The sequence below is a fragment of the Mustela erminea genome, chromosome 5 (genome assembly GCF_009829155.1).
Source record: "Mustela erminea isolate mMusErm1 chromosome 5, mMusErm1.Pri, whole genome shotgun sequence".
In the NCBI taxonomy this organism is placed as follows: domain Eukaryota; kingdom Metazoa; phylum Chordata; class Mammalia; order Carnivora; family Mustelidae; genus Mustela; species Mustela erminea.
The window spans coordinates 132,024,813-132,039,999 of NC_045618.1; the positions used below are offsets into that span (position 1 = coordinate 132,024,813).

The 15,187-nt window shown below is 45.6% G+C and overlaps 2 protein-coding genes across 6 annotated transcripts in view; one reads left to right on the plus strand and one right to left on the minus strand.

The window, feature by feature from the left end:
- The window catches only part of NEK9 (NIMA related kinase 9), a 37,305-nt gene extending 32,820 nt beyond the window's left edge, over nt 1–4,485 (plus strand). For all 3 annotated transcript variants that reach the window (XM_032344892.1, XM_032344893.1, XM_032344894.1), the window contains exon 22: nt 796–4,485. In XM_032344892.1, coding sequence (XP_032200783.1) covers nt 796–918 — 123 coding nt within the window. In that variant the 3' untranslated portion in view covers nt 919–4,485. The remainder of the gene's footprint in view (nt 1–795) is intronic.
- A 1,065-nt stretch (nt 4,486–5,550) lies between these two features.
- On the minus strand, nt 5,551–15,090 carry ZC2HC1C (zinc finger C2HC-type containing 1C). 3 transcript variants are annotated; one of them, XM_032344895.1, is made up of 4 exons: nt 14,941–15,086; nt 14,162–14,267; nt 12,723–14,067; nt 5,552–6,914 (listed from the first exon to the last, which is right to left on the minus strand). In XM_032344895.1, the coding sequence occupies exons 3-4, from the start codon at nt 14,046–14,048 to the stop codon at nt 6,651–6,653; spliced, it is 1,590 nt and encodes a 529-aa protein (XP_032200786.1). In that variant the 5' UTR covers nt 14,049–14,067; nt 14,162–14,267; nt 14,941–15,086; the 3' UTR covers nt 5,552–6,650. The 3 variants fall into 3 exon arrangements, with proteins under 3 accessions (XP_032200787.1, XP_032200786.1, XP_032200788.1); XM_032344897.1 differs by having other exon boundaries at nt 6,727–6,914; nt 12,715–14,067; nt 14,941–15,090; XM_032344896.1 differs by lacking the exon at nt 14,162–14,267 and having other exon boundaries at nt 5,551–6,914; nt 14,941–15,087.
- Between the last annotated feature and the right edge of the window lie 97 nt (nt 15,091–15,187).

Below are 15,187 nucleotides of genomic sequence, written 5' to 3' on the forward strand. Positions count from 1 at the left end.
ATGCTTAACCGAATGAGCCACCCAGGAGCCCCATGTGTATTGTTTTCAAAAAGCCAGGTATTGCTCTATTTAGAGTGAACCAGGAAGGGAAATAAGGTGCAACCCTTGGCTTTACCATTTTCAGTTTTATGTGTCTGGAAGAATTACGTGGTTTCCGTGAGTCCTGGTTTCTTGCCTAAAAGAGGAAAATAATACCATCTGCCTGGTATGGCTGTTTTGAGAATTAAATGAAATCATGTCTGTGAAAGTACTTGTAAAGTAATATACTCACTTGAGGTAAGCATCGGGTGATTGGCAGCTATAGTACACAGGAGGATTGTTTGGCTTAGGGCTGTCTTGGTTTTAAAGTTGAGAGTTCTAGGGCATCTGGGTGGCTCGTTTCATTAAGCATCTGCCTTCGGCTCAGGTCATGGTCCCACATCGGGTTCCCTGCTCAGTGGGGAATCTGCTCCTTCCCCTATCCTTCCCCCCCTGCTCATGATCTCTATCTCTCTCTCAAATAAATATTTTAAATATATAATTAACAAAATAAATAGAATAAAATAAAATTGAGAGTTCTACATTCCAGAACATCCTACAGTCCTGGGCAAACAGTTGATCATCCTACCTGCAGCAGGTGTAAAAGTGTGGACTTTATTTAAAGTAGTGTTACTAAAGTATTATCTGAGGTAGTATCAGGAGCTTGTCACACAACTGTGGGTACAGATCCTTAGAGGTCAGTGTGGAAAACCTAGTCCTGAACCGCTGTGACTGGTGGCAGTATCGTTAATGTGGGACTGTGTTTTGTTTGGACAGGTGGGGATGCATTCCAAAGGAACTCAGACCGCAAAGGAAGAGATGGAAATGGATCCAAAGCCTGACTTAGATTCAGATTCCTGGTGCCTTCTGGGAACAGACTCCTGTCGACCCAGCCTCTAGTCTCCTGAGCCTGTATGGCCTCCAGGAAACTGGGATCCAAAGAACTTCACAGCACACTCACTGAATGCAGAGCGCGCTTTCCTGGCTTTGTTCACTTGCAGACAAGGAGTGCAAGGCGGAGGCTCTGAAGCACTTTCCGCGTACACTTGGAGAGTGGCATTGCCGATTAGATAGGATCTAGGAGTGGTTTTGTTTTGGAGAATGGAGGGGCCCCATGGCCCTGGCTTTGTCCTCAGTGGCTGCCATAGCAACAGCAGCTCTGTACCTCATCTGGTGATCCCACCTTCGAAGAGGAGACACAATGCTCACCTTAATTTTGCTGGTAGCAGCTTATATCCCATTTATCATTTCACCAGTACTTGGAAGCTGCCTTGGGAGTTCAGCACCAGGCATTGCACCTCTGGGTGGAGGAGGGAAAAGTGTGAAACTCGAGTGGGCTGGAACCAAGTGGGGCCCACGCAGGCTCATCTGGAGGGTGGTGAAGTGGTCAAGCCCTCTCCGGAGCCCTGAGTCTGGGAAAAAACGTTTGCTGGAGTCAATCTCGGGCTTGTTTTCAGAAAGTTCAGTTACTTAGCGCAGCTAAATGCTTTAGGAGGAAAAGTGGGCTTAGACTGCTTTTCCTCTGAGGGTCGATTAAAATGTCTTCAGTGACGAAGAGAGAAAGAACGTTAGGGTCCTTCCTCGTCACACAGCTGGGGTTGCCATCTGTGGCCGATGCAGGTAGGATTCCCTGATTCTGGAAGGTACCTCTAAAAGGTGAGGTGTCTCTTAGAAAATTGAGTCAGTGGGGCAACAGGAATGGCCTTAAGAGAAAACCATGAGGGAGAGAGGTCCTCCGTTAGCTGCCTCTACTTGGTATCTTTAGGAAGGTCTAGAGTGCCTCTGCCTTCGTGGCTCTTCAGGTCTTACCCACTCCCTTTCTGTATATCTAGTCAGTATTAGTCTCTTTTTGGTGTTTTATGAAGCCGTATCAGTGAATCTGTATCATCTTTCCTATTTGAGTGGCCCAAAGCCAGCACCAAAACCTGGTAGTCCCTGAAGCCTAACAGAACAGGCGGAAGCTGCCAAGTGAAAGGAATTTGGCTGAGAGCTCCGTTCCAATCCCGTAGTCATTCTGTCCTTATAGTCAAGGAGCAAGCTAGCTTTCCCAAAGAGAGAGTGTCCTCAAAGCTCTTGATGGTTTTCACTGAAGGATGTGAGTTTTGTGTTTTCACCTAGGCTTACAGAATGTTCCTTTAGTATTTGTGGGTCATAGGACTTGCCTTGATGAGCCTCCCATCCTCCCTCCTTAGAATCCGCTAAATTAATTTTTGTTTCATTTTCCCCAAACCAAAAAATGAATGTTTGATATCTCTTCAGTATTTTGGAAGGACCTGTGCAATGGAAATTTTGCCGTTTCCCTAAAACTGATGGGATAAAGGCTGATGCTTGGGGAAAACCCCATGGCTGGGGATGGGCAACTCTGTTCAATGGGATCTTCTTTGGTTTGATGTTCCCATTGTTTTCTCAGTTCTGGGAAGCCTAGTACAATGGTACTAACGTAATCACTAAAGCCTTTTCTTAAAATAAGGGAAGGGGCCAACCCCAGATTAAAGTTACAAGTTCTGGGGACTTTGGGGTTTGCTGTAAATCCCAACAGTGGGTTTTGGTTCATCATGTAAATGCACCTTTGATTTTTTTTTAAGGACTGACTGGCTTTTCACGTTCCTGTATCCCTCATACTCACCATCTCAGCAGGCCTGAGAGGCAGGCTCAGTTTGGGTGTTAATCCTGAGTATTGCTTCTGCTGTGAAATTGAGGAACAGGGGCCCGTTGCTGAGACGGGAATGGAAGGGAGCACGGAAGGGAGGGAAGAGCCCTGCTCCTGTTCCCAGGGAGCCGTTCTCTAGCCGGGGAACACTGCTCATTTTCTCCAGCATGTTCCCTCAGAAAGTCTCGTTTGCTGTTGATCTGGCTGAGAATCTAAGTTCTGTGCCTTAGAGACAATTTGCACTTTCCCCAATTGTGCCTGGGACAGCCACATGACTTCTCCCACCAAACAGCTATGCAAACAGAAACCAGTTCAAAGGTGGCGGTCGTGCATTAGATAAAAACGGAAAGGTTAGGCAGCAGAGATGCCTTTGAATGGTTTTCTGTAGCTAATTCTCTTGAAGTTTGTCCTGCTTTGCTTCTTTCTGCAGCGCGAGGTGTTTTCAGTTTCCCAGTAGTATTGCTTTTGAGTTATCGTATAACCTGAGTTACTCCTCCGCTCTGACATTGTTGCTGAAGAACTAGCTCGTTGTTAGCCAGATGTTTGAAAGGTTGAGGGTGGAGTGGTTTGGCATTTCTGTTTTAAATAAACATTTAAACTGTCAATCCGTGCTATGCCTGCACATGGACCTTAGTCACTGGGGATGAAACACCCAGATACTAGGCTTTCGTGAATCTTTGATTCAGTGAGTCTTTCTCTAAATAAATAAAAGACCTTGTAACTGAAACAACACAAGGCACATTTGCACACATAATCTTTGCTTCCTTTCCAGTTTCTTTTTCTTGCTAACAGAATCATCTCTGCTGCTACAACTTTTTTCCCCCAAACTTGTCAAATACAGTGCTTAAGATGCAGAGGGAGGGGGAAAAATGAACCACTGGAAGAGGAAGGAGCACTTCTTGTACTAACCTCCTCAGTCACAGTGGGCTTTTTCAAGTGATTATGTGTGTCTATGTTTACAAAACCGTTTTCCCTCTAAGAGGGTGAACACTCTTTGGTCTCCCTGGCATAGCACAGCCAAGTTACCCCTTCTCTTGGCTGATAATTTCACTGAAGTTTAAAGTTAAAAGCAGCCTTAAACTCACATTTCATTTGACTTGCTATATATTTGGAAACATTCATAACAGAAAGAACAGCTCTGGAGCAAGGATGTATTATAAATAAATTCTTTCAAATGAGTATCCCTGGGCCTCCAAAGAAGTATTACTCATTAAAGTCCTGCAGACTGGGCTGTAGTCAGGACCACAAAACATGTTCCTTCCTGCCACAAAGCCAAAAATCATTTATTACTTCAATGATTAACTATGGAAATAAACATGCTGATCACCAAACCTCACAGAATCAGGAACATGAGAGAGAAAAACACTATATCACATCTCTGCTTCCTCCTTTGTAGTTGTGAAGAATGATAAATTAATGACCAAAAGCAAATGTTGGCCAAAATGTACCATGCGGCCTTAAATACACTGCTGTTAAAAAGTACTATTTCAGCACGTCTGCATATACTTTCATATGACATGAGTTTCACCATGAGATATTTTCCCCATTGCTTAACCTTTTAAACTTTAAAAATTTATAACGTTTGCTTGTGCTGAAGCTTCTTGGATAAAGACGCATCACCCACGGACAGGACCAAGCAGCCTTACCCACTGTCCTCCTCCACTGTCCAGGAAAGGACTTAGAGAGAAAAAGGGTTCTGACCTCTTCCCAAAGAGCAGATCCAGCTAAATTTAAAAGACTTCCTAGTCGCCCTGACCTAATCAAGGCCTATGCGTGTTGAGATTGGAGGGAACAAACACTGAGGCACTACTGCGTCACTTCTCCAGCAATAGAAGAACGAATAACTGCTTCCTGTGTCTGTAGAAGGCACTCCCCACACATACATTTGTTCTCCCCAGAGGGCCCTGATCTGTGAACTTAAGCCCATCATCCAGGGATCCCAAACCTGAGTGCCCCTGGGGCCAGGCAGGAAAGGTGACTAGGTGCAGCAGGCTGGTGGGGAGCGCTTGGTGATAGATGTGGTCAGCCCATCTGAAGGAGCTCTGCAGGGTTGCTGGCCCAATATTTCCAGAACTTCCAGCTTTTCAAGAGATTCTCCATATCCCAGGTTTTAAATGTCAGGTGTATGTCAAACCCGTAGGACAAAGCAGTCCAGAGGCTACCAATTTGCAGCCTTGGCCGCAGCTCCTTCTTGCCATCTGCATTTACCATCAAGGGTGAAACTTACAGTCTGCACTTCACTAGACTTGCCTGGGGAATGTATATATTGGGTTAAATATCCAGTGCATGTGTGTGAGGTTTCTTCAAATGGCCAGCTGAAGGCCCCATTCTGTGATCCCTCTTTTTCTTTGCAAAAATTTAGAAGCATAAAGCAAGTCATTATGTTGTGTTTTCTAAGTATGTACATTTTTTTCAGGCTGGGGTCCTAATTGGTTTGATCTGTTAGCCCAGCCGTTTAGCAGAAGCTGCAGAGGAAAAGCTGTAGCGAGTGGTCATTTGTTCTTAGCAAATACGGTTTTACTGTCTGCTTAGTCACCTTGGCCCCTGTCAGGTTGGGTGTTTTTTCTGCAGTATTTTAAACCAACAATTTGAGTGTTGCTCTCGGTACAATAATCCTACTGTTATTTCAGGTCTGTTCTATCTTCATCCTGTCTGAACTGATTACCCCCAAAAGGCATTATTACCTTATCACTTCTCCCACCTGACCAATCTAGGACTTACCATTTTATCATTTAATTTTTTTTTTAATTTTATGTATTTATTTGACAGAGAGAAATCACAAGTAGATGGAGAGGCAGGCAGAGAGAGAGAGGGAAGCAGGCTCCCTGCTGAGCAGAGAGCCCGATGCGGGACTCGATCCCAGGACCCTGAGATCATGACCCGGGCCGAAGGCAGCGGCTTAACCCACTGAGCCACCCAGGCCCCCCAAAGTCCCCAAAACCCATTGAAAGAAGGTCTCATTGTGAAGACTACGTGCAGTACGCAAAATGCTGCACAGAAAAACTTTAAAAAGATCCAGTATCTTTTTCATCAAAGTTTACTTTCTAAAAGAGAAGTTCTCTGTGGTAAAATGGGCAGGGACAGGTGACTTGGCAATGTCCCAGCTTGCTTTGATGGTAGACTTTGCCGCTGCGTTTAAAAGTCCATATACCCAACCCGATCTCAAAGCAGAATGCCAGCAAGAGCTGAAACTGAAGTTCCTTCCTTCTTTTTTCTTTCTTTCTTTCTTTCTTTTTTTTGTGTGTGTGTGTGGGGGGGACATATGCAGTCCATTAGCAAAGAGCAACTCCTGGGGCATACAGGATGCTCTTTCCCAGCCCCACCATGCAAGGCACAAAAAGATGAGGTTCCCTTTATGGCACAGTACACCACTGTGGGTTTAGGATATACTGGCACCCTACCTTTACAAACTGGTATTGGCTTTCGGCCAGCACCACACATCACCGAGGTCAAGGGTAATTTTCCATTTGCCTTAAAGCAAAAACATACTATCTTTTGTAAGTGCTGCCACGAGGCGGGTGCGGGGGGGGATCATGATCCTCTGACACCATCTCAATCTCATGTAGCAGCTTGAGATTCATTCAGAACTCTTCTGCAGGGGCAAGAAGAGTTAACAGGAACCACAGGCACATGCACAGAGGCAGGGGCAGGAAGGCACAGCAGACTCAGGCACTCAGCACAAACCACACGCCCGCCTCGCGAGAAGAGAGCTTTACTGTGGGCCGCTCACTACACTGAGAGTCTTCGCCCATCCGTTCCCAGGCCAATAACAAGGCGCACCAGCCTGAGGTGGTAATTTCATGGGAAGCTGAGGCTTCCTTTAGCTCCCTGCTGCTTAGCGATGGGTCTCTCCTCACTGATTTAAGCTCTGCAGGCAGATGTGGGAGATGTGGAAGTTTTAGTTCTGTTTTGCATCACATTGTTCTACTCCCATTAACTGCTGATGAGAGCAGAGCCTTCTGCGGCTCCCACTGCTGTCTGCTCAACCGTAATGCTTCCTTGGAGGTGGAGGCCGGTTCTTAATGGTCTTACACTTGGGAATGTGCCGCTCGGCCACCTTGGGAGCAAAGTGGCGGCTGCAGTGAGGACACTGAATATAGTCCGGATTTTCTGCAGGCAGGATGGGAGGCACGTCGGTGGGGTTTCCACCTTTGGCAATTACCTGCTGGACCTCTCGGGCCTGACGGAGCGTACGGATGAAGGACTCGTGCTTCTGTCTCCAGTTGCTCTTCCGAGGAGGTTCAGCCTGTAAGGGGGAGGAAGACGGGTCAGTCAACTTGCCGTTTACCACATCTCCTTCCGAGTCTTCATCGGAGTGACAGTAGGAAATGTACAGGGTGTTTATCTGCCAGATCAGAGAGAACAGGAAAGGAGCAACAGAGCGGACTTGCCAGAGTGGAAGCACTTGAGCTAAGGGCCGGGTGCTTATCACACAGGCAGCGGAGAGGGAGAGGTGCAGGGCCGGGAATAAACTGGGTGCCTGGGCCCCTCTCCCATCTTGCACACCCAAGTGTCGGTCACTTTGAGCACTCTCACGGGAGAACAGGGGTTTGTCCTCTGGAGAAACCGAACCAGACAGGTTTCAGTCTCGGGAAGTCCAGGCATAGTAGAGAACAGGGTAATACTGAGGCTGAAAATTGGGATTAAGTGCAGGTATATGTGATGAATTATGGCGCTGTCGGCCTCCTTCCCCCATACAGCTCCCAGGACGTCAAACACGTTGGCACCCTCATAGGAGACAGGAGTTCTCTGCGTGCACCAAGCAGTCGAGAGAAAAGCTGTTAGATGCCGACCCTGGGTGACTCCAGTGAAAAGGCTCACTGTTTGATAACCCTAATATGAAGGCCTCCAGTCAACAAGCCCCACTTCAGGGCGCCTGAGTGGCTCAGTCGGTTAAGCATCTGCCTTGCGCTCAGATCATGATCCCAGGTCCTCAGATCAGTCCCACATCAGGCTCTCCGCTCAGAGGGGAATGGGCTTCTCGCTCTGAGATAAATAAAATAAGATTTTATTTATTTTTGTGAGAGAGAGAGGGAGGTGCCCTCCCTCTCTCACAAAAATAAATAAAATCTTAAAAAAAAAAAAGTACTACCTTAAAACAATAACAACAACAAAAACAAGCCCCACTTAAGCTTAAATAGGAACGGACTGCCTGGGATCACCGATATTTGAGTCAAGTTCTAACGAGAGCAACCAAAACAGGTACAGGTACGTTCTCTCACTCACTCTCAGGAAACAAGAAGGAGGGCGGTAAAAGAAAACTTAAAGCCAGAGAACCAGAAAGAACTATTATAAATAAAAACTGTGATAGCTAAGAGGCGCCTGGGTGGCTGAGTCGGTTGAGCATCCGGCTCTTAATTTCAGCTCAGGTCATGATCTCGGGGTCATGGGATTGAGCCCGATGTTGGGCTCTGCACTCAGTGCGGAGTAAGCTCATTTCTCTCCCTCTGCTCCTACCCCTGATGACTTGCTCTCGCTCTTTCTCTCTCAAATAAATACATAAAAGTCTTTATTTTTAAAAAGACCATTTAGGGCGCCTGGGTGGTTCAGTGGGTTAAGCCTCTGTCTTCAGCTCAGGTTATGGTCTCTCTGCTCAGCAGGGGGCCTGCTTCCCCCCACCCCCGCCCCTGCGCCTGTCTCTCTGCCTACTTGTGATCTCTCTGTCAAATAAATAAATAAAATCTTTTTTTAAAAGACCACTTTAAAAAATGGTGATAGCTAAAAATAAAAATAGAAATGTTGTAAAATATCAAGAAAATTGCTCAGAATGGGAAAAAAGATCCAGATGGAAAGTAGGAAAGATTAGGAAATTAGTAAACCAATCTAGAAAGCCCAACACCTGACCAAAAGGAGTGCCAAAAAGAATAGAAAAATCACACAGAAGATATTATTAAATAAGTAATACAATAAGCATTCCTAGAATTAAGGTCACTGCTCTTGAAATTGAAATTATCTACCAAGTAGCGAACACAATCATTGTAGAATTTCAGAATAGAGAATCCTGTATGCTTTCAGAAAAAGAGAAACACCAGAAGAGGTTTCATACAGTGGAGCAGGAAGCAATAGGGCATAGATTTCTCAACGGTAACATTGGATGCTAAAAGGGAAAATGCCTTAAAAGTTAAAACAGAAAATCATTTTCTACCTAGAATTCTGTGCCTGGTCAAATCATCCATCAAATATAAGCCTATTGTACAGATATTTTAATTCATTCTGAGACATACATACTTATATTTATATTTATGTTTATATTTATATTTATATATATAAACACACTGCCCATGCACGTTTCTTGAAAGCTTCAGCAAAGCAAGGAATAAAGCAAGAAAAAGGACATAAGAAGCTGGAAACAGGACTCAACACAGAGGAGGAGAAGAAGTCCCAAAACAACAGGTTTGCACCAGGCCTAGAGAATAACCAGTCCAGACTGGTGCAGGAGGAAAAAGAGTGGTTGGAGGGAAGTTTCCAGAATAAGGAAAAAAAAATTAAACTGACGGATTAGGTGTTGGAGCATTTACAAAAACACTAACAGGTGTCTGACATCAGTTGGATCATTTAGGAAAAAAAAAATTAGAGACAGGTATGTAGGAAACCCAAGCAAATGAAAACATGAGTCATCTATTAATTCCAGTTTCATGTGGGCAGAGGCAGAATTTATACACTCGTCAGTGAACAAAATTTACATGGTTATTATAATGTAAAAGCTGACTACTGGTTTAACCCAAAATTGTGATTCCACCATGATGGAAGGAGAAGGGAAGAAGAAAAGTAAAAGGAGAGGAGATGTGAAAGCTTAACCCACAGCATTCATAGGAGGAAGTCAACAGATAGCGTGCAAAACCGATTAATCAAGAAAATAGGCACATTATTGAGAAATATGGAAATGCATACCAGAAGGGTCACCTATCAGGAACTGAAGGCTGCCACTGGGGGCCATTAGGATGAAGAAGGGTAAGGCAGAATCCTGCTTGTTGCCTTACAGATCACTTAGTACATGATTTTTAAAACGTATTCAAATATTTAAATTAATATAAAATTAATTTTAAAAAGACGAAAAAGGAGACAAGTGGCTGTTTGGTGATCTGATATTATTAATGATGAATGACAGGAAGAGATATTATCAAAGGAAAAGGATCCTTCAGGAGGGAGCCTTACTGAAACAGACAAGAAGGCAAGAGAATCTGTGTGTTAGAAATAGTATCCAGGAGCTTTTAAAAGAATTGGGGAAAGTTCCTCAAGTATATATGATAGTTCATCATATTAAATTAACTATTAATTCATCATATTCATGATATTGAAATTTTAATTCAGTTAACACTTATTTTTCACAAAGCACAAAGATGTGGTTCCTGTGCTCCAATGCTTAAGGTCCAGTGGAGAGACCAGAGCTACGAATCTGCTGGAAGTTCTGTGAAAATTAAAGGATACAATGAAAGTCATTTGTTCTTGTGAGTACAGTAGAGGAATAACAGGGAGACATTCAGCTTCCAAAGGCACATACAGTAGAGGAATAACAGGGAGACATTCAGCTTCCAAAGGCACAAAGCTCTAGAATAAGACTAAGAACATTCCAAGGAATGTTAGTGCATCTCAATCCAGATCCTTTCTGCTTCGGTATCCTCGAGGCATCATATCCCCGCCTCGCCACAAAACTAGTTTCCACAAAGCTGGGGTGTCTAATCTCAGAAATCCAATTGTTTTGCTTCACTGCTACGTATTTAGGAATTTAAGAAACACAAGATTCTTTTCAGGCAACTGCCAGAAACCACCCCCATAGTGGGACAGAGAAGACCCCAGTAGGTTGACCAGAAAGAAAACAGGAAAGAACAGGAACTGGTGATCCTATCATTCTCTGCAAGAGCAAAATGTTGAATTCTTATTGGAAACTGGACTTCAGGTAGATTATCTCTGAACACAGAGGGACTTTTTGTGGCAATCTTCCAAACTATACTGAAAGAAATAACTGCAATTGACTTCTCCTAACAGCTGCTGCAAAAATTTGAGTTTTTTAAAGTATGCCTGCCCATAAACTGTTAAGTGCTTAGCAGGTAAGAGGTGCTAGTGCAGCACAAGGAGGGTTGGAAAGAACCAAAAACAGAATATATTGTCATATTTTGTTAGAAAATTACAGCTGGTTGGGGCTTTGAGATCACGTGGTCTAGGCTTTCCCAAACTTTGGTCATCTGCCTACCACTTTCACTTTATCCCCCTTACCATAAATTACTTAATGTTTTTCTTTACGTACATGATTCCTAGAAACCACAGGCTTCATATGTTGTTATATTTTTCTTTAAGATTTTTTTTTTTTTTTTTTTTTTTTTTTTTTTATTTGAAATATATAGATCACAAGTAGACAGAGAGGCAGGCAGAGAGAGAGAGAGGAGGAAGCAGGCTCCCCGCCGAGCAGAGAGCCCGACGCGGGACTCGATCCCAGGACCCTGAGATCATGACCTGAGCCGAAGGCAGCGGCTCAACCCACTGAGCCACCCAGGCGCCCTGTTGTTATATTTTTCTAACACACACTAAAACTACTAAAATAAAAAATGGTTGCCAGCATGCTCCACCTTGAGAAACACTCATTTACAGACCAAGGGGCATAACATCGACAGAGTGGTAGATTTATTCATGAGACATAGATCTAACTGTCCAAATACACCTGTGAAATACCCCTAAACTTACCAGGCAAGTGTCTCACAGTCTTTCTACAACCTAGTTTTTCTGCAGCGGGAATGTTAACCAAAAATACACTCCTTCACCTTTAAGGTGTTTAGACTCCGGATGGGGAGAAAAAGGATTGCAAACTTAATTATGTTTCATGTATTTACTAAGAAGTATATCAGAACTGAGCTAATCTTGAGAAAGTAGAGACCATTATAGGAGTTGTAACAAATCCTAATCGTGGGAGGTGGCAGAGTATATTACAAAGAACAAGGAACTCTCTCCCGAGCGTGAAGTGCTGCATCATTTTTCTCTTTATATTTTTCAAATCTTTTAAATTTTCTAAACATTTATTAACTTTCATAATCAATAGAACATATATATATATTTTAATATTTTATTTATTTATTTCTCAGAGAGAGAGAGCGTGAGCACATGCAGACAGAATGGCAGGAAGAGACGGAGAAGCAGGCTCCCTGTTGAGGAAGGAGCCCGATGTGGGACTCGATCCCAGGAGGCTGGGATCATGACCTGAGCTGAAAGCAGCCGTTTAACCAACTGAGCCACCCAGGCGTCCCAAACATATATTTTTTAAGTCTAGATTTTGCAGTCCTTCTGACCCAGATTTATATGCTGACTCCACCATTTTTTTTTTTTAAGATTTATTTACTTATTTTAGAGAGAGTTTGTGTGCACAACCCAGGGAAGGGGCAGAGGGAAAGAGAGAACCCTCAAACTCCCCACTGAGCACAGAGCCTGATGCGGGGCTGGGGCCAGATGCGGGAGCCCAAAGTGGGGCTTGGGGGGCTTGATTCCAGGACCCTAAGATCATGACCTGAGCCAAAATGAAGAGTTGATGCTTAACTAACACTTCACCGACTGAGCCACCCAGGCACCCCATATGTGCTGACTCTGCCATTTATTATTATTTTTTAAAGATTTTATGTATTTATTTGACAGAGAGAGACACAGCGAGAGAGGGAACACAAGCAAGGGGAGTGGGAGAGGAAGAAGCAGACTTCCTGCTGAGCAGGGAGCCCGATCCCAGGACCCCAGGATCATGACCTGAGCCAAAGCCAGACGCTTAATGACTAAGCCACCCAGGCGCCCCGACTCTGCCATTTAAAGCTGTTTGTGATCTCAAGCAAGTTAAACTCTCTGAGACTTGACTTTTGAATTGATAAAATAAGAGACAACGAAACCTTCACAGGATTCTGGTGAGGATCTTAACGAAAAGCTCCTGTCACAGTGACTGGCACACAGTAGTAATCAATAAATGTTAATTCTCACTTTCTCCCTCTATGACACATGAATTTTTTCTAAAGAAAACCGATATGACATCCCTTTACAATGATCCCCACTCAAAGTCAAATCCATAAGGCCCTTGCCTTGTTACCTTGACTGAGGCCGATCCCTTCCAGTTCAAGTACTGCTCTAGTTCTGTGCCCTTGGCCCGGGCCCTGGAGGAGTCAAACACTTTCCTCTTGGAACCCTGCATCCTGCTGCAGACATTGGAGTGTCTCTCCAGCCTGAGCAAGAGAAACTTGCGTCCGCAGTGGCTACATTCGCCAAGTTCGGGCTCTTCAGTGGAACAGCTGGGAAGCGAGGAGTCTGGAGACCTGGACAAACTCGGATTGCTGGTGGACCCCTGCCAAGCACTGCCAGGCCCTTCTGAAGACTGAGAACACACTTTTGATGGCTCCGAGACTAGGTCTCGGATTTTGTTATTGCTTGCCACCAGTCTTTCCCTTTTGAGTTTCTGTATTCCATAATCAGAGAGCTGAAATGAACTAGTATTTTCTTGAGACCGTCCCCAAATTTCATCCTCTCCCTTGGCTCTACTGAAGACCTCCTCAGACCCGAATTCTGGGGAGAAGGCAGGTCTGTATGCGGTGTTGCTATTACCTTTAACTCTCCTCCTGGGGAGTGCCATTCTCTGTAGCTCTCTTTTTTCATTTTCCTTAACCTGTTCCTTTTCTTTCTGGATCCTTCTGAGTTCCTCCTCTGTCTTCTTCAGCTTTTCCCTTAGGAGGGTCTCTTTTCTTCGAATTTCCTCCTGTAAGCTCTCCCCTGCAGCTTCTAGTCTTTGGATCTGCACCCATTCAGCTCTGTTGGAGTTTGCCAGGGCCCTCTCCTCCTGTGTGGCAGCAACAGCACGAACCACAGATGAATGCACCCAGTTCCTTGAACCAAAGCTGCTGTATGGAAACTCTCTTGGCTCAGGGGGTCTTGGAGAAACATTCTGGTCCCCATTAATGCCAGCCTCCCCAGTACTATGAGACTTCCTATGGAACACGGGTTTCAGTGGGTATGCCCGGTCTACCCCAACTCGCTTCTTTGTGAAGGAGATAAATTCCTGATTATGTGTTTGGGGATACTGGGACTGAGGACTTGATGAGTAAAATAAACCCTTTGCTTGGCCCTGGGGATTGCTTCTTAAATCTTGCTGGCTGATTCCAACACAGTGGGGATAGGAGCAGTTCCGGACTTTCGTGCAGGTGTTCCATTTGGAGTGAGTGTAGATATTATCCAGTGTCAACTCTTTGTTGCTCAAAAGTTTCTGCTGGAAATTGTTCCTCGGGTGCCCAGTGGAAGACCGCTGAGAAGAGTCACCTTTTTCACAGGGCTCTTGCTTAGTGGAGAGGAGCCCTGGAGCTTCTGTCTTATTATATGGAAGCATAACGCCCACAGGCAGAGATGGTGCCAACTGGAGGCCAGCCATTCAGGGACTGGACTGAAGCCTAGGGGAGATTTAAGCCAGATATATGTGAGGAATTTGTCTGAGGTTCCTCCCCGCTGCTAAAATAAAAGTGTTTCTCCATGTGTCCTACCTACCTATTCTCTTGAACTTTTTAGAGACAGAGGTGCTGGGTCTGCCAGAGCTTTCCTTCAATAAGCATTTGGTGAACGCTCATTATTTCCTGTGGGTGCTTATTAGGTCCTGAGGATAGAGAAACGAATGTGACACGGGTGTTCCTGCCACCTAGCTTTATTCCAGTACCAGCCTCTGCCATTCACAGGGATGCTCCTGCCATACACAGGACACTCCCTAGTTGGGGGGAAGATTTACTGGGAAGAGCTACTGGATCGAAAATCAGGTTTTAGGCCTGTGACACAGGACAAGCAACTTTCCGTTGCTGTCTCGTTTCTTCACCGGTAAACTGAAGTTCCGCTCAGAGTTACATGACTGGCATATAGGGACCTTAGGACTCTGAGTCCAGCCCTATTGTTTCACAGGTGAGCGAACTGCGGCCCAGAGGTCAGGGCCTGGCACAGAGAGCTCTCCAGGGTCCCTCCTGCTGGAAGCGTACCTGACTCCAAAGAACCCAGAGGCTGCCCAAGGCCTGCAGCAGGTGCCTGATGTCAAACCCTCAGCTGAGAAGTCCCGGCGACGCGGACTACGAAGGGTCTGTAAGCTGAGACGCGGAGGCCACCTGGCCTGGCCGCCGCAGCTTTTAGATCCGCGACGCTGAAGTCACGCACCGTCCTAAAGGGTCAGCCGGGGGCGCCCCCACTGGGGACTCCGCTTTGAGAACAAGCCCTCGCTCTTCTATCCATGGGGCCCTGGGGAGGTCGAGGCGCTGACCCCATGTCTGCCCTCCCCTTCCGCGTACCTGAGGCTCTGGAGCACCGTTCCTGCTCAGGGAAAACCCCAGCACTTAGCTTCCCAGACCAGACCAACCCCATGCCAACCGCTCGCCGCGCAGGCGCTCTCTGAGGGCCTCTGTTTTTCTCGTTGCCTGGAGACGGAGCGCGTGCGCGCCCGGCCCGTGCTCCGGCTGCGAACGCCGCCCGTGAAGCGCGCGCAGGCGCAGGCCGCACGCGGACCCGAGGCGCCCGCGAGGGGGGTGTGGTCACTTT

Coding starts and splice junctions, on each gene's coding strand:
- ZC2HC1C (XM_032344896.1), bottom strand. CDS start 14,048: ATGGCTGGCCTCCAGTTGGCACCATCTCTGCCTGTGGGCGTTATGCTT. Junction 6,915..12,722: donor AGGGATCGGCCTCAGTCAAG/GTAACAAGGCAA, acceptor TCCCCCTTACAG/GCTGAACCTCCTCGGAAGAG.